At 63.9% G+C, this 18018-nt stretch overlaps 1 protein-coding gene and 1 long non-coding RNA gene across 2 annotated transcripts in view; one reads left to right on the top strand and one right to left on the bottom strand.

Moving 5' to 3' along the window:
- The window catches only part of LOC142047743 (uncharacterized), a 119093-nt gene that overhangs the window by 53268 nt on the left and 47807 nt on the right, over positions 1–18018 (bottom strand). The gene's annotated exons all lie outside the window — the stretch shown is intronic.
- On the top strand, positions 2386–16668 carry NFATC4 (nuclear factor of activated T cells 4). Its single transcript, XM_032774852.2, is given in 11 exon segments — positions 2386–2661; positions 5634–6311; positions 6314–6566; positions 7620–7782; positions 9356–9555; positions 10930–11102; positions 11506–11646; positions 11908–11963; positions 13181–13307; positions 13610–14155; positions 16581–16668. Coding segments are annotated over 11 exon segments (2502 nt in total). The 5' UTR covers positions 2386–2564; the 3' UTR covers positions 16649–16668.

Here is an 18018-nt window from a genome sequence, read left to right as displayed (position 1 = left end):
CGGGGAGGGCGGCTGTGCTGTATAATGCGACACTAGGGGGGCAGCACACGGTGGGGGTGGGGAAGGGGGCGGCTGTCGCATGTATCAATGGGCACTGGGGCAGCAGGGGGGTGGGAAGGGGCGGCTGTTCTGTATAATGGCACTAGGGCGGGCAGGACGTGGTGGTGGGGAAGGGCGGGCGGCTGTTCTGTATAATGGACACTTAGGGGCAGCAGAGGGGTGGGGGCGGGAAGGGGCGCTGTACTGTATAATGGGCACTAGGGCAGCATGAGTGGTGGGGGCGTGGAAGGGCGGCTTGTACTGTATAATGGCACTAGGGATGGCTAGAGTGTGGGGGCACTTCCTGTTATAACGGGCACTGTGGCGGGGCAGGTGGCTCGGTACTCCACACCGCCCGGGGGTGTTTGTCACTCTGCCCCTGCTGGCCACGGGGGACCTACGTCGATGGGTGACATGTCCGAGGCTGAAATGGTGGCCTTTCGTTCCATTCCCCTTTTCCTCTTTCTCTAACACTCCCCTGGGGAGGCGACGGGCCGGTGCGGGGGGCTGGAACCGGCCCGGTGAGGGCGGGGGGGGTTCTCCGCAGTCTGGGGTCAGAGTCCAGCTCTCAGGGGGCGTGTTTTCTATTGGGAGAGCGGGAGCCGACCCACGTCAATGGGACACAGACATGGGAAGGGCTGGGACTGCGATCAGCCTCCGGGCGCGGGGCGGGTAAAGGAACTGGGGGAGGGTTCGGGGGCTGCAGGGAATATGGGGGGGCTTGGGGCCACTGGATACCGAGAGAGTTAGTTAAGGGGGAGAGCTGGGGGGGCTAGAGGGGAAGGGAGGGCCTCGGTGGAGGGGCTGGAGAGTGGTGGAGTTGGGGGAGGCGGTCTGTAGGAATGGGGGGTCGAGGGGCCTGGACTAGAGGGAGTTGGGGAGATGGGGAGAGAGGCTCAGGCGGGGGCTACGGGGAGGGAGGCTGGGGGACAGACCTGGTTGGGAAAGGGGGCGTGGGTGGGGGCAGAGGCGGGAGAAGGGGCGAGAGGCTCAGGTCGGGTTCCGGAAGGAAATTGGGGGGCTGGAGGGCGAGACGGGGGGGCTGCTGCAGAGTTGGGAGCAGAGAGGGCAGGGGATGGGTGGGGGGGAATCTCTGGCCCAGCCCAGGGGGTAGGTGGGGTTCAAGGGCAGCACTGCCCCCCCCCAGCCAGGGGCGAGGCCATTGAGACCCCCCAGGGGCCCCGGCCGGCCCAGCCACTGGGATAGCGATTCCGGCTGGGTCCAGGCCCGGACGTTTGGCCCCGATCCCAGCCCCCCCCGCGCTTGGCCTGGTTTCCATTAGTTTAATGAGAACAAGGGAGACCAGGGCTGCTCTGGGTTTTCTAACCGCGTCACTTACTCGCTGGGCATGAAATAGGGAACCTGGAAACATTAACCCCTCCAGGGGCTGCGAGTCAGGCGGGCGGGGCACGGGCAGGGCTGGGCTAGCAGGGGGCTGCAGGTCAGGAGTGAGGGGCACCAGCCGAGCTGGGTGGGGAGGGGACCCTCCTAGGTCCTTCCATAGCGCCGGCTGTTTCCAGGTGCAAAGGGGGGGAAGGGCTGCAGAGAGCCCAGTCCAGTTGCAATAGGGAAGCCACTCCCAGTTTTCCAAGCAGCCCGCCCCGAGGGCTGCACAGGCTACGGGTGACTTGGCCACCGCCCCTCTTTGAACTGCTTCACCCAGCCACGAGTCAGAGCAGAAACCAGGACCGGATTCCTGTACTGAACAGGAATGGATTGCAGAGACGGGCCAGAAATCAGCCAGTTGCTGACCCTGGGGCTGGATCGCAGATGGCGCCCCCAGACGGGAAAGGACCCATTCTCCGCTCTCTGAGCCAGCCAGTCACCAGCGCCCCCTAAAGGGGAAATACCCCATTCTCCACCCCCTTGAACCAGCCAGTCCCTGCCCTGGGGCAGGCTCGGAGCTGGCGCCCCCTCGAGGTGAAGGACAATTCCTCACCCCCCTGAGCCACCCAGTCCCTGCCATGGGGTTGGAACGGAGACGGAGCCCCTAGAGGGGAAATGTTTGGCTTCTCCTTCCCTTTTCAAACTCTGTCTCTTTAAATCTCCATCTGGGGGAGACCCGACCCAAGGCACTCTACCGGGAGAGGGCGGGGCTCTGCGGGCAGCCATCCAATCGGTACGGGGCGGGTTGTTCCATCCGGAGGGAGACGGGGAGGTGGGATGGAGGGACGGCAGGAATGGATCTATTATTTTTCGAGCTTTAATAGGTTTGTGGGCGGGGCTCTAAACATGACAGGCTAAAGGGGCGGGGCTGGGACCAATCACAGAAGGGCGGGAGTGGGGGCGGGGCTTGGAGGGGGAATGTGGGCGGAGCTTGGGGAAAAGTTTGGGACAACTTTTTTTTTGTGGACGTTATAATAAAGGTCGAAAAATTGAAGCGAGGGAAGGAGGGAGAGGAAGGAAGATCTTGCCCCCACCGGTGGAATAAGGGGCTGAAGGTTTCTTGGGGTGCCCCCTAGAACCCCTCATATATCCCACCCAATTGGGGGACGTCCCCCCCTGCAGTCCATCCAGCCTCTCCCATGGGGGCGGCCAGCTGCGAAGACGAGGATCTGGAATTCAAGCTGATATTTGGCGAAGAGGAGAAGGACCCCCCGGGAATGGGGGTGTCGCTGGAAGGTGAGGGATAGTGGGGGTTGGGGGGGCAGCTCTTAAAGGGCCAGCGTGGGCTGGGAGGGAGCATTAAAGGGCCAGCGGGATTTCTGCTCTTCCCTGGCTGGAGGAGGATGGAAAGTTTTGCCCTATTAAGGATGAGGGGGAAGGGAGGGGGGATCAGTTTCCACACACACACCCTTCTGGTTTCTCACGTTATGGGAAGAGCAGCTCCCTGGTATGGATGCTGAGGGCCTGGCAAGTGGCACAAGGTGGCCTCTCTGCCGGTCCCAGCCCCGGGGCCATTCTGCCAGGGCACTGCTATAGGGAAGCTCACAGCTCCAGAGTACCCCCCATGTCCCCTCCAGCTGGGACACTGCTCTTGGGAAGCTCGCAGCCCCAGAGTACCCCCATGGCCCTTTCCGCTGGGGCACTGCTCTGGGGACGCTCACAGCCCTGAAACAGCCCAGCCATGGGGGGTGGGAAGAGAATTCCCTCTGGGTGTCTGTCCATCAGGTTCCCATGCTCTCCAGCCCCCTCCTCCCACATACACACACAGAGATCCCCCCAGGCTGAGGGGAACATGGTGGTCTGTCCCCCACCCGCTCCGTCTGTCTGTCTGGCACACAGTTTTAACTAGCGCCTTCAGACTCATACTCTTCCCCCGCCCCCCATTCCTGGCACTGTGCCCCACGTTCCCATGGCGACTCAGGCCCTGCCAGCAGAGGCGAGTGCGCCTTTAATTGGGTTCATGTGTCTGCCCCTTCCCCTCCCAGGCCAGGCTGCCCCACTCCACAGGGTGGGGGCGAGGCTTAGGCCCCACAGCTGGTGCCCAGTTTATGAGGTTTCCAGACCCTGACCACTGGGGGGAGGGGGAGAACTGCAGCCCCCTGACCCCAGCCCCTCCCAGCAGGGGGCGGTGGAGGGGCTCCCAGCTACTCCAGTCCCAGCAGGGGGCGCTGTGGGGAGTGGAGCAGGAGGGCTGGCTTTGGGGGGAGCTCCCAGCTACTCCAGTCCCAGCACGTGGCGCTGTGGGGAGTGGGATGGGGATAGGGTGACCTGACAGCAAGTGTCTGGTCAAAATCAGGACAGGGGGTGGGGGGTAATAGGAGCCTATATAAGAAAAAGATCCCAAAATTGGGACTGTCCCTATAAAATCGGGATATCTGGTCACCCTAGATGGAGGGAGCTCCTGGCTGCTCCAGCCCCAGCAGGGGGCACTGTGGGGTGTGGGATGCGGGAACCTCCAGTGGCTCCAGCCCCAGCAGGAGGTGCTGTGGGATGCAGGGAGCTCCAGTGGTTCCAGCCCCAGCAGGGGGCGCTGTGGGGAGTGGGATTCAGGGAGCTCCAGTGGCTCCAGCCCCAGCAGGGGGCGCTGTGGGGAGTGGGATGCAGGGAGCTCCAGTGGCTCCAGTCCCAGCAAGGGGCGCTGTGGGATGCGGGAAGCTCCAGTGGTTCCAGCCCCAGCAGGGGGGGCTGTGGGGAGTGGGATGCGGGGAGCTCCAGCAGCTCCAACCCCAGCAGGGGGCACTGTGGGGAGTGGGATGTGGGGAGCTCCAGAGGCTCCAGCCCCAGAAGGGGGCACTGTGGGGTGTGGGATGCGGGGAGCTCCAGTGGTTCCAGCCCCAGCAGGGGGCACTGTGGGGAGTGGGATGCAGGGAGCTCCAGTGGCTCCAGTCCCAGCAAGGGGCGCTGTGGGGAGTGGGATGCAGGGAGCTCCAGTGGCTCCGGTCCCAGCAAGGGGCGCTGTGGGGAGTGGGATGCAGGGAGCTCCAGTGGCTCCGGTCCCAGCAAGGGGCGCTGTGGGGAGTGGGATGCAGGGAGCTCCAGTGGCTCCAGTCCCAGCAGGGGGGGCTGTGGGGAGTGGGATGCGGGGAGCTCCAGCGGCTCCAACCCCAGCAGGGGGCACTGTGGGGAGTGGGATGTGGGGAGCTCCAGCGGCTCCAGCCCCAGAAGGGGGCACTGTGGGGTGTGGGATGCGGGGAGCTCCAGTGGCTGCAGCCCCTGCGGGGGGCGCTGTGGGAAGTGGGATGCGGGGAGCTCCGGCCCCAGCAGGCGGCGCTGTGGGGTGCAGGGGGAGCTCCCAGGCAGCCCAGCCTCACAGCTGTTGGGGTTCTGGCTGGGGTGAAGGGGTCTGACATCACAGCACCGGAACCCCTCCCCCCAGCCAAGGGCCCACCCGAGGAAAGGGGCAGAGACGGGGCCTTAAATGAGAAGCAGGTGTGTTTCGGAGCTGGAAGTTGGGTTGAGATCACGTTGCTTTGTCTCTCTCCAAATATTTGTGTTTTCGTGGGAAGGCAGCTTTCCTGCCGGTGGTTTTCAGCACAGACGTTTCTACCCGCAAGATTCCTGGCCATCTTATCCGGGCCCCATGGAAATGCCACAGCCCCAGGCAGGACGGGAACCTGGCGTCCTCCGGGATGCAGCCTCCTGCCCTTTGTGCTATGGCAAAAGGGGGGAACAGGAGTCACTGCTGCTGGGATAGGGCTTTGTGTGGAGATAAACTGTTGCTGCTGCCCCCTACTGGAGAGAGAGACAGACAGACCCAGGGCCACTCAGAGGATTGAGGGGGCCTGTAGCAAAGCGGGGGAGCTGCGGCGCTTGTACTCACCCAGCGGCGATCCGGGTCTTTGGCGGAGGGGGCCCTTCAGTTGCTCCATGTCTTTGGCAGCACTGAAGGGCCCCCCCACTGCCGAAATGCCGCCAAAGACCCAGATCACTGTCGGGCCAGGGCTCGCGGGGCCCCTGCAGGGATCAGGGCCTGGGGCAAATGGCCCCATTTGGCTCCCCCCTCCGGGGTGACCCTGGACAGACCACAACATACTACTGCTGTTGTGCGAGGGTGTGTCAGAGAGAGATAACAATCTACTACTGCAGTGTGGGTGTCCCTGCTGCCCCCTAGTGGAGAGGATGAGTCCTGCTGTGCGTCTGATTCCCCCTGCTGGATAGGAGCCCTTCCACCATCCCATGTCCATCTCTCCTCCTCTCTTCCCCCACAGACCTCGACACCGAAGACGTCCCTTCGTGTTGCATCTTGGCCCTGGATGACCCACCAGCCTATGCCTCCCCCCTAGGCATCCCCTGCCCACCCCGCCTGGGCGGGGGCCCCCGGGCTGGCATGCACTCCCCCCCGCCCCGCCCAGCACGGGATGACACCTTCGAGAGCCAGCCGGTGCGGTGGGTGCGCCTGGGGGCCAATGCCCGCATCCTGGAGTGCCCCAGCATCCAGATCACCACCATCTCGCCTGGCACCGACTGGGATTGTTCCCCACGTGACTACCTGCCCCTGGAAGCCTACGGAGGCTACCGGGAGGTTCCTCCAGCCTCTGGCTTCTTCACCCCGAGCCCCGCCAGCAGTGGCAGTGCCTCCCCCTGGAGCTTCTTCTCGGACGATGATGGGGCGGGTGCTGACGATGTGGAGCGGGAGCTGAACGAAGCTGCCGCCCGCTTTGCCCTCAGCTCCCCCTGTGGCTCGCCCAAGCCCTGGGCTGGGCTAGAGGAGCCCTGGGGGCTGTACCCTGCTGGGCGGGGGGCCGAGGATGGCTGGCTGGCCCTCGCACCCCGTCCGGCCTCACCTTGCGGCAAACGGCGCTACTCCAGCTCGGAGACCCACTCCTCGGCCTCACCCTGCCTCTCCCGCCGCGGCAGCCTGGGCGAGGAGGGGGGCGGGGAGCGGGGTGGAGGGGGGTGGGTGGGGAGGGGCCGCCCTATGAGGCTGCTGGGCAGCACCCCCCAGCTGAGAGCATCCCGCAGAAGGCCCGCAAGACCTCCACCGAGCAGACAGTGGCGCTGACGCGGAAGGAGGAGGGGTGCTGCAATGGTGACGACGGGGGGGTTGGGGCGGCCCGCAAGGACGGGATGGACTATCTGGCTGTGCCCTCCCCGCTGGGCTGGTCCAAGGCCAGGATCGGGGGCCACAGCCCCATCTTCAGGTACCAGCTACTAATGGACCCCTGCCCCCAGCAGTGGGGCCAGTACCCCCTAGAGGGCAAAGGCCCCATTTCCCACCACCACCCCCCATGTCAGCCAGTCCCTGCCCTGGAGCTGGATCAGAACTGGCACCCCCTAGAGGGGAAAGGCCCCATCCCCACCCTGGGCCAGGATCACAGCCAGCGCCCCCTAGAGGGGAAAGGCCCCGTGCCCCATTCTCCACCCCCCTGCGCCAGCCAGGCCCATAATGCCAGCTGCTCCCTGGGCTGCAGCTGCGGCTGGCAGCGGTTCCACTGTATAATAACAAGCTGTCAAGCTGGCCCCGCGGCGGACGGGCCAGTGTGTCCTGTTACAGATCCCAGGCCCCTGCTCAGCACGCAGGGTGGCAGCTGCCGTAAACACAGCTCCTGGCGGCACCGCACCTTCCCTCTTAAGGTAAACCCCAGGATGCTGCAGCCTGGGCTGCGTAGAGAGCGCCCCCTAGGGAGGCCCTGTGGCACAGTGCCCCCTAGCACTGGGGGCGGGGAGAGCGCCCACTACTGAGCCCCCAGCCCCATTCCCTGCAGCAGTGTCCCCTGCTGTGCCACCCTAGACCTACCCCCTGCCCCTACAACACAGCCTGCCCCCAGCGCTGCACTGACAGTGAGGGGAAAGCCCCCCCTTACTGAGCCCCTGCAGCACTGGGGCCAGCACTTACGGGGGACGGGGAGCCCCAAACCCTAATCCCAGCAGCACGACGCCCCCTAGTGCTGCACTGGGGCGTTGGGGCCACCATTAACTGCAGGGGAAGAGTGCAGGCTACTGAGCCCCGGCCCTACTCCCTACGGTGTGGCGCCCCCTAGTGCTGTATAGGGGTGAGCACTGATTGTGGGAAGAGAGCGCCCCCTATTGAGCCCCTAGCCCTATTCCCTGCAGCATGGCGCCCCCTAGTGCCAGCACTGACGACCAGGGCAGAGCACCCCCTGCCGACCCCCCACCACACCCACTTCCTGCAGCACGGCGCCTCCGAGAGGCCAAGGTGCCGCCCGGGACACCTGTTTTCTTCTCTGCCCTAGGTCGTCCGCTCTGCCTCCCTTAGACTGGCCCTTGCCCAGCCAGTATGAACAATACGAGCTGAAGATCGAAGTCCAGCCCCGGACCCACCACCGGGCCCATTACGAGACCGAGGGCAGCCGGGGGGCCGTGAAGGCCGCCCCGGGGGGTCACCCTGTGGTGAAGGTACCTGAGCTGCCTTGGAGGCATCCCTGGATTTTCCCCAGGTTAGCCCCATCTCCAGACATCCCCAGTGCCCCCCACGCTTGGGGAAGACGGGTTGGATCCCCCAGCCTGTGACCATAAGTTTCTCATGAATATGGATGGGGGCGTGGGTGGTTATGGAGCATCAGTTGACACGGCAGGTGGGTCCCAGAGATGGGGGGAGCAGGATGGGGGCAGAAGAGATAGGAGGGGTGGGGACAGTGGCTTCCTCGACCTTCCTTTGCTATCCCCCTTCTCCGCTTACTCTGCCGCCTTCGCCTTTTCATTTGCTTCTGCTCCGCTCCTGGCGCTGCTCCGGCTGGGTCCCTCTGGGCCAGCCTGCTTGGGGCTCTGTGTGACAGTGGCTCTGCGGGGGGAGGGCTGGTGGGGGTCACATCCCCCTCTCATTGCACACACCCCCTCCCCTGTGCAGGCTGGAGCTGCGAGGGGGTAGGGGGGGTGGGAGTGCACATGCTAGGGTGCCCTTTCCCACGCTCCAGACCAGGGACAGGCCGCGCATGCGTGTGTGTGTGCATAGCCACACACTTACACACAACAGGCCTCAGCCCTTCCAGCAGGGGGCAGCAGGAACACACACACACGCTTAATTTGTGAAAGACAGAATATGCAAAAGAGAAACAGAGCGTGTGGGGGAGGATGGAAGGTTGAGGGGATGGGGTGTGGGGGGGGCTCTGGGTGGACAGAAAGGGTTGTTAGAGGAGGAGCTCTGGGGACTGAACGAGTTGAAGGGGAGTGGTTTGGGGGGGCTTCAGGGGTGGACGGTTGGAGAAGGAAGGGTTTTAGGGGGACTGGAGGGAGTTTTGGGGGGCTTGAGGGGGAGGGAGACCCCTCATTATCCTGGAACCCACCCCAGTCAGCACCTCTCATCTCAGACTCAGGGGGCAGGTTGCCCCATGATCCCCCCCCCCCAGAACATTCCATTTCACTCAGGTCTGCGGGGGGGGGGAAAGGATTTTTTCCCCTTGTTTCTGTTCCAACCCAAATCTAGTCCAGCTGTGCATCCCGCCTGCTGATTGGAAACAGCTGGGCCTGCCCTGGGGGAGACCACCAAACCGCTGGCGTTGCCCCACCCTGGCTGGGCTGGCGTCCAGACTCTGAGGGCTGCAGGGGGGACGAGGCACGCGATGGGGCTCTGAGAGAACCCAAGCTCCCTTAGGGGTGGGAAACTGAGTCATGGGGGGGGGCTTTGCCTGGGATCTAGTCCAGGCATGGTCCTAGCCAGGAAGCCAAATCCATTTCTGGACAGCAAAAGGAATCCGGTCCGGGTTCCCACAGCCCCCTTCTCTATTCCCTATGGAGGGGCACCTGGATGTGTGTTCCCTGGCCCTCTTTCCCCATTCCCTGGGGGTTAATCCAGTCCAGGTTTCCCCAGCCCCCCTCCCTATTCCGCATGGGGAATCCAGGCCAGGATTTTCATGTCACCCTCCCATTCTGCTCCTTGGGAAATCCTGGCTGGTGGATCACGGCTGAGCAGATCAGGGCCCTGATTCCTGACTGTCCTCCCCCTTCTTCCCCTACTCCTCCTCCCCGCAAGCTCCTAGGCTATGACGAGAAGCCACTGACTCTGCAGATGTTCATCGGCACAGCCGACGAGCGCAACCTGCGGCCTCATGCGTTCTACCAGGTGCACCGCATCACTGGCAAGATGGTGGCCACTGCCAGCTACGAGACCATCATTAGCAGCACCAAGGTGCTGGAGATGTCCCTGCTGCCCGAGAACAACATGGCGGCCAAGTGAGTTCCCTGGGGGGCCGCTTCAAGGTTTTCTCCCCATTCCAGGGCAGCGCCACCCAGAGTCCAATCCAGCGGGAGCAGGGATCCACTTCCAGGTTTTCTCCCCATCCCAGGGCAGCGCCACCCAGAGTCCAATCCTGCGGGAGCAGGGATCTGCTTCTGAATTTTTCCCCCATTCCAGGGCAGCGCCACTCAGAGTCCAATCTAGCAGGAGCAGGGATCCACTTCCAGGTTTTCTCCCTATCCCAGGGCAACGCCACCCAGAGTCCAATCCAGCAGGGATCCATTTACAAGTTTTCTCCTCATCCCAGGGCAGTGCCGCCCAGAGTCCAATCCAGCAGGAGCAGGGATCCACTTCCAAGTTTTCTCCCAATCCCAGAGCAGCACCACCCGGAGTCCAATCCAGCAGGGATCCCTTTACAGGTTTTCTCCCCATCCCAGGGCAGTGCCACCCAGAGTCCAGTCCAGCAGGAGCAGGGATCTACTTCCAAGTTTTCTCCCAATCCCAGGACAGCGCCACCCAGAGTCCAATCCAGCAGGGATCCATTTACAGGTTTTCTCCTCATCCCAGGGCAGTGCCACCCAGAGTCCAATCCAGCGGGAGCAGGGATCTGCTTCTGAATTTTCTCCCCATCCCAGGGCAGTGCCACCCAGAGTCCAATCCAGCGGGAGCAGGGATCTGCTTCTGAATTTTTTCCCCATCCCAGGGCAGTGCCGCCCTGCGTCCGTTCCAGGGGATGCAGGGATCCGCTTGTAGACACCATCCAGAATCCATGTCAATGGCAAAGGAATCCAATTCTGGTCTCCCTCACCCCATCCCATGAAGACTGGACCAAGAGTCCATTGCACGGACACAGGGGAGGGGATCTGGTTCTGAGTCTTCACCCCATTCCCAGGGGAGGCGGCATCCCGAATCCAATCCAGATACAGAGATCCAGGCCCAGGTCGTCTTGTCCTCCAGGGAGTGGGAGGTGCCTCTGGAGATCCATTCCAGGGGACAAAGGAATCCTACTCCCGATCTTCCTATCTCCACAGGGGCTGCACAGCCGAACCCATTCCAGTGGGCACAGAGATCCACTTCCAGGCCTTTCCCTTCCCCCAAGGCTGGAGCCCAGAGTCCAGTCCTGGGAGACAAGGGGTGGGCTGGGGGAATCCAGAAGCTGCACCCCAGAGTACAATCCAGGGAGCTCTGGGACCCAGCTCTGGGGTCTCTCCCCTTCCTCGTGGACCTGCACCCCACGGTCCAATCCAAACACAGGGACCCGGCTCTGGGCTTTCCAGGCCCAGGGGCAGGGGATGAGGGGTACCAAGGGCCCCATTCCAGGCTATGTCCTGCCCCCCCAGGGGTCCCCTAACCCTGCCCCCCTTCCCCAGCATTGACTGCGCAGGGATCCTGAAGCTACGGAACTCGGACATCGAGCTGCGCAAGGGCGAGACCGACATCGGGCGCAAGAACACCCGGGTCCGGCTGGTTTTCAGGGTCCACGTCCCCCAGGGCAATGGGAAAGTCGTCTCCATCCAAGCCGCCTCCGTGCCAATTGAGTGCTGTGAGTGCCCCGTCACCAGAGGGTGCTGTGGGCTAGCCCAGGGCTATGGGGTCGGCGCCACCTACAGGCCCGCTGGGGGCTGTGGTGGGTCAGCCCAGGGCTATGGGGTCAGCGCCACCTACAGACCCGCTGGGGGCTGTGGTGGGTCAGCCCAGGGCTATGGGGTGGGCGCTACCTACAGGCGTGGGTCAGCCCAGGGCTATGGGGTGGGCGCTACCTACAGGCGTGGGTCAGCCCAGGGCTATGGGATTGGTGTGACCTATGGGCCCCACGGGGGGGGCGCAGTGGGTCTAGCTGGGACTATGTGCTCCACGCCCACTACAAGCCCCACTAGAGGTCACGGGGGGGAGGGGGAGGCGTCTGTCCGTGGGTCTGGGCGCTCACTGCTCTCTCCTGCCCCCAGCCCAGCGCTCGGCGCAGGAGCTCCCCCAGGTGGAGACATGCAGCCTCAGCGCAGGGTCGGGGCACGGGGGCGAGGAGATGGTGCTGTCGGGCGCCAACTTCCTGCCTGACTCCAAGGTTGTCTTCATTGAGAGGGGTCCCGGTAAGTGTGAGCCCCACCCCCACCATCTCCTTGGGGGGCCCCCTGGGATCCACAATCCCTCCCCACACCCCACTGGGACCTTCCCACTCCCATCTTCTCCACCGTCCCTTCTGTGCCCCCTTGTGCCCAGGAGACTCCAGGCCCTACAAAGGCCCCGCTCCCTGTACTTGGAGAGATCCCTCCAGGACCCTCCTGGCCCCCTCCCTTCCCCCTTGCTCCACCCCTCCATGGCCTCTCAGCCAATAACCTCTCTCCTTTCAGATGGGAAGCTCCAATGGGAGGAGGAGGCCTGTATCAACCGGCTCAAAAGCAACGAGGTGAGAAAAACCTGGAGTGGATCAGCCCTGGGGGAGCGGGGTGGGGGAAGGGGAAGTCCCGGAGTGGATCAATCCTGGGGGAATGGGGTGGGGGACAGGAGAAGTCCTGGAGTGGATCAATCCTGGGGGAATGGGGGGGGGGTTGGGGGACAGGAGAAGTCCTGGTAGTGGGTCATCCTGGCGGAATGGGGTGGGGGACAGGGGAAAATCCCTGGAGTGGATCAATCCTGGCCGGAATGGGGGTGGGGGACGAGGGGAGTCCGGAGAGTGGATCATCCTGGGAATGGGGTGGGGGATGGGGAAGTCCTGGAGTGATCAGCCCTGGGGGAATGGGGTGGGACGGGCGAAAGTCCCGGAGTGGGTCAGCCGCTGGGGAGTGGGTATGGGCGACGGGGAAGTCCCGGAGTGATCAGCCCTGGGAATTGGGTGCGGGGACGGGGGAAGTCCTGGAGTGGATCAACTCCTGGGGGAGTGGGTGGGACGAGGGAATCCTGGAGTGGATCAGCCCTGGGGGAATGGGGTGGGGGACGAGGGGTCCTGGAGTGGATCAGCCCTGGGGGAGCGGGTGGGGGACAGGGGAAATCCAAGAGTGGATCAGCCTGGGGAGCGGGGCTGGGGGTACGAGGGGAGTCCCGAGTGGATCAGTCCCTGGGGAGCGGGGTGGGGGACGAGGGAGTCCCCGGTGGATCAGCCTGGGGAGGCGGGAGTGGGGACGAGGGAGTCCGGAGTGGATTCAGCCCTGGGGAGACGGGGTGGGACGAGGGGAGTCCCGGAGTGGATCAGCCCTGGGGGAGCGGGGTGGGGGACGGGGGAAGTCCATGGAGTGGATCAATCCTGGGGGAGCTGGTGATCTTGGGGACGGGATGTCCTGGAGTGGATCATCCCTGGGAGTGGGGTGGGGGAGGGAAATCCCAGAGTGGGTCAGCCCTGGGGAAGTGGGATGGGGGACGGGGGAAGTCCTGGTAGTGATCAGCCTGGGGGCAATGGGGTGGGGACGAGGGAAGTCCCGGAGTGGATCATCCCTGGGGGAATGGGGTGGGGGATGGGGGAAGTCCTGGAGTGGATCAGCCCTGGGGGAATGGAGTGGGGTTGTTGTAAATCCTGGAGTGGATCCACCCTGGATCTGGATTCCTGGAACAGATTCCAAATTGCAGCCCCACCCAAGATGGGGGAATTTTGCTGCCCCTTCTCACCCGAATTCCCTCCCCCCCCCTCAGACCACACTGACCCTCACAGTCCCAGAATACAGCAACCCGCAGGTGGCCCGGCCTGTCCAGGTCTATTTCTACGTCTCCAATGGGCGGCGGAAACGGAGCCCAACGCAGGCCTTTAAATACCTGCCCGGTGAGTCGGGGGGGGGGAGGGGAGGAGTTGTACAAGTGGGGAAAGCAGAACAAACTGAGGGGAGGAGGAAGGAGAAGCGGTTGGAGGGGCAGCGATTGGGGGAGTGATTCCCACGTGACCTGATGGTTAGCTGGGGGGAGGCGACAAGGGTGGGAAATAGAGAAGGAGGGGGAGGGGGGAGCGCGAGAAGAGGGATGGAGGACAAACAGTGCTGTCTCCCAGGGGGCGCTCTTGGATGGAAGGATTTGGGGCAGTTCCCTTCTCCTCCCGCCCCTCTGACTCTCTCCCCCTCCTCCCCACAGTGATCTTCAAGGAGGAGCCACCCTCCTCCTCCCCACTCCGTGGCTTCCCCCTCGGCCCCTCCTCCCCAGTGCCCCCTTGTGGTCCCCCTTACCCCCCCGAGGGCCCTGGGGACATGGACATTTCCCCCAGTCGCCCCCACTTCCCTTGCTACCCTGATGACTCCCCCTACAAGGCTGGCTACTCCCCCTCCCCCACGGCCTTTGGGAGCCCCTCCCCATACCCTGATGGGCCCCCACTGCTCTCTTTGACACCCCCTTATCACCGCTGCCTGGCCACCGAGCCCTCCCACCGCTACCCCCACACGGAGCAGTACGGGGGGACTGGGCTGACAGTGCCCCCCCACTTCCATCCGCTGGGCTACCAGTCCCCCCACTTCCAGGCCCCTGCCCAGCTCACCCCACCACCACTGTCGGAGGGAGCCGGGCCCCACAACTGGGGGGATCCGGAGTCGGGGGAGACTGAGGAGGTGGAGAAACCCAGAGGCAGCGGATACCGGGTGGCTTTCCGTGACAGCCTGCCTGTCCAGGGGATCACGCTGGAGGAAGGTAATGGGACTTTCCCCTCTAGGGAGCGCCAGCTCCCAGCCGGCTCTAGGGCAGGGGACTGGCTTGATCACGGGGTGTAGAATGGGACATGGGGTCTTTCCCCTGTAAGGGGCACTGGCCCCGATCCCACCCCAGGGTGGGGGACAGCCTGGCTCAGGGGGTAGGGAATGGGACATGGGGTCTTTCCCCTGTAAGGGGCACTGGCCCCGATCCCACCCCAGGGTGGGGGACAGCCTGGCTCAGGGGGTAGGGAATGGGACATGGGGTCTTTCCCCTGTAAGGGGCACTGGCCCCGATCCCACCCCAGGGTGGGGGACAGCCTGGCTCAGGGGGTAGGGAATGGGACATGGGGTCTTTCCCCTGTAAGGGGCACTGGCCCCGATCCCACCCCAGGGTGGGGGACAGCCTGGCTCAGGGGGTAGGGAATGGGACATGGGGTCTTTCCCCTGTAAGGGGCACTGGCCCCGATCCCACCCCAGGGCGGGGGACAGCCTGGCTCATGGGGTTGGGAATGGGACATGGGGCCTTTCCCCTCTAGGGGCGCTGGCCCCGATCCCACCCCAGGGTGGGGGACAGCCTGGCTCAGGGGGTAGGGAATGGGACATGGGGTCTTTCCCCTGTAGGGGGCACTGGCCCTGATCCCACCCCAGGGCGGGGGACAGCCTGGCTCATGGGGTTGGGAATGGGACATGGGGCCTTTCCCCTCTAGGGGCGCTGGCCCCGATCCCACCCCAGGGTGGGGGACAGCCTGGCTCAGGGGGTAGGGAATGGGACATGGGGTCTTTCCCCTGTAGGGGGCACTGGCCCTGATCCCACCCCAGGGCGGGGGACAGCCTGGCTCATGGGGTTGGGAATGGGACATGGGGCCTTTCCCCTCTAGGGGCGCTGGCCCCGATCCCACCCCAGGGTGGGGGACAGCCTGGCTCAGGGGGTAGGGAATGGGACATGGGGTCTTTCCCCTGTAGGGGGCACTGGCCCTGATCCCACCCCAGGGCGGGGGACAGCCTGGCTCATGGGGTTGGGAATGGGACATGGGGCCTTTCCCCTCTAGGGGCGCTGGCCCCGATCCCACCCCAGGGTGGGGGACAGCCTGGCTCAGGGGGTAGGGAATGGGACATGGGGTCTTTCCCCTGTAGGGGGCACTGGCCCTGATCCCACCCCAGGGCGGGGGACAGCCTGGCTCATGGGGTTGGGAATGGGACATGGGGCCTTTCCCCTCTAGGGGCGCTGGCCCCGATCCCACCCCAGGGTGGGGGACAGCCTGGCTCAGGGGGTAGGGAATGGGACATGGGGTCTTTCCCCTGTAGGGGGCACTGGCCCTGATCCCACCCCAGGGCGGGGGACAGCCTGGCTCATGGGGTTGGGAATGGGACATGGGGCCTTTCCCCTCTAGGGGCGCTGGCCCCGATCCCACCCCAGGGTGGGGGACAGCCTGGCTCAGGGGGTAGGGAATGGGACATGGGGTCTTTCCCCTGTAGGGGGCACTGGCCCTGATCCCACCCCAGGGCGGGGGACAGCCTGGCTCATGGGGTTGGGAATGGGACATGGGGCCTTTCCCCTCTAGGGGCGCTGGCCCCGATCCCACCCCAGGGTGGGGGACAGCCTGGCTCAGGGGGTAGGGAATGGGACATGGGGTCTTTCCCCTGTAGGGGGCACTGGCCCTGATCCCACCCCAGGGCGGGGGACAGCCTGGCTCATGGGGTTGGGAATGGGACATGGGGCCTTTCCCCTCTAGGGGCGCTGGCCCCGATCCCACCCCAGGGTGGGGGACAGCCTGGCTCAGGGGGTAGGGAATGGGACATGGGGTCTTTCCCCTGTAGGGGGCACTGGCCCTGATCCCACCCCAGGGCGGGGGACAGCCTGGCTCATGGGGTTGGGAATGGGACATGGGGCCTTTCCCCTCTAGGGGCGCTGGCCCCGATCCCACCCCAGGACAGGGGACAGCCTGGCTCAGGGGGTTGGGAATGGGACATGGGGTCTTTCCCCTGTAGGGGGCACTGGCCCTGATCCCACCCCAGGGCGGGGGACAGCCTGGCTCACGGAGTCGGGAATGGGACATGGGGCCTTTCCCCTCTAGCGGCGCTGGCTCTGATCCAGCCCCAGGGCAGTGGACAGCCTGGCTCAGGGGGTTAGGAATGGGACATGGGGTCTTTCCCCTGTAAGGGGCCACTGGCCCCGATCCCACCCCAGGGCGGGGGGCAACCTGGCTCATGGGGTTGGGAATGGGACATTGGGTCTTTCCCCTGTAGGGGGCACTGGCCCTGATCCCACCCCAGGGTGGGGGACAGCCTGGCTCACTGGGTAGGGAATGGGACATGGGGCCTTTCCCCTCTAGGGGTGCTGGCTCCGATCCAGCCCCAGGGCGGGGGTCTGTCTGGCTCAGGGGGTTCCCCTCACTCTGTTTTCCCCTCTCTTTTTCTCCTAGTGACCGAGATCATCGGCCGGGACCTGAGTGACTTCCCAGAGCCGCTCTGTGAAGGCAGGGGGAGCTGAGATCCTAGCCGCTCCCGGGTCCTTCCTGGCCTACCCAAGCTCTGTCCATCTCATTTCTGTTCATCCGTCTGTCCAAGCTCTCAGTCCGTCGATCACAGCTTCATCTGTCCGTCCGTCCGTCCTAGCTCTCTGTCCATCGACCACACCTCCATCCATTCGTCTGTCCAAGCTCTCTGTCCATCGACCACACCTCCATCCATTCATCTGTCCAAGCTCTCTGTCCATCGACCACACCTCCATCCATTCGTCTGTCCAAGCTCTCTGTCCATCAACCACACCTCCAATCATCCATCCATCCTAGTTCTCTGTCCATCTGTCCTAGCTCTCTGTCCGCCCGTCCTAGTTCTCCATCCATCTGTCCATCTCTCTCTTTCTTTCTATATCAGGGAAAGATGACTCTGAAGTCTCCATCCCCACCCCCTTGTCTCCTCCCCCAAGCGCCCCTACTATCTGGGCTTCACAGCATATGCCAGCTGAGGAGTGAGGGGAGGCCCCCAGACTATATCACCCCTGTTCTCCACCTCCCTCCTGGAGCCATTTTCCGACAGGGCAAAAATATCCAACCAGGGGGAGGGGGATATTCCTATCCCCTCTGCGTGAGCCCACCCCCATCAACTCAGCAATGGGAGAGGGGGGCAGATGTGGCTAATGGTGGGGAAGAGGAGGGAGTTCGAGCCATCAGATTTTGCAGGGTACAGGAAACATCTCCCCCCCAGGGGTAAAATAATTCTCCACTAGAGTGGGGGAGGAGGTGCCTTTCCTGATCTCCCCCTTCCCCCCCCCCCATGGACAGAAGATAATGCTCATTATTCTGTCCGCCAGAACCTGGTATTATATCACTTTATTTTTTCCCCTGGACTTTCCTTTCCTTTGGAATCCTGTTTTTTGAAAAATGAATGATTAAAAAAACAGCAAATACAATAAACTCTGATTCGGAGAAGTCCGGTCAGTATTAAAGTAAAGTCATAAGACAGTCTGCCCCTAGTGCCATTAAACGAATACCCCTCCCCTGTCCCCCTGTGGCCCTACAGGTACAGGCTGGCCTTTCCCCACCCCACCCTCGCTGCCCTAGTGCCCATATACAGGTACCAGCTGGCCCCTCCCCACCCCACCCTCCCCTACCCCCCCCCCTCTGCTGCCCCCCTATGCCTACAGGCACAGCGCCTCCCACCCACCTCGCGCCCCCAGTCCCTATCACACACGCCTCCGCCCCACCTCGCTCCCCCTAGCCCATATAACACGCCCGCCCTCCCCCCCACCCTCGCTCCAGTCACGAGGCCCACTGGACATAGGGACCTTGGGTCCCCTGGTGTAAGGGGCTGTGAAACAGGTTTTAGGGCCCCTGAGGGTAGGAGCCCCGAATGGAAATG

The sequence above is a fragment of the Chelonoidis abingdonii genome, chromosome 14 (assembly GCF_003597395.2).
Source record: "Chelonoidis abingdonii isolate Lonesome George chromosome 14, CheloAbing_2.0, whole genome shotgun sequence".
Taxonomy (NCBI): domain Eukaryota; kingdom Metazoa; phylum Chordata; order Testudines; family Testudinidae; genus Chelonoidis; species Chelonoidis abingdonii.
The sequence above is the reverse complement of the archived record's forward strand: the minus strand, read 5'-3'. Positions and strand labels throughout refer to the sequence as shown.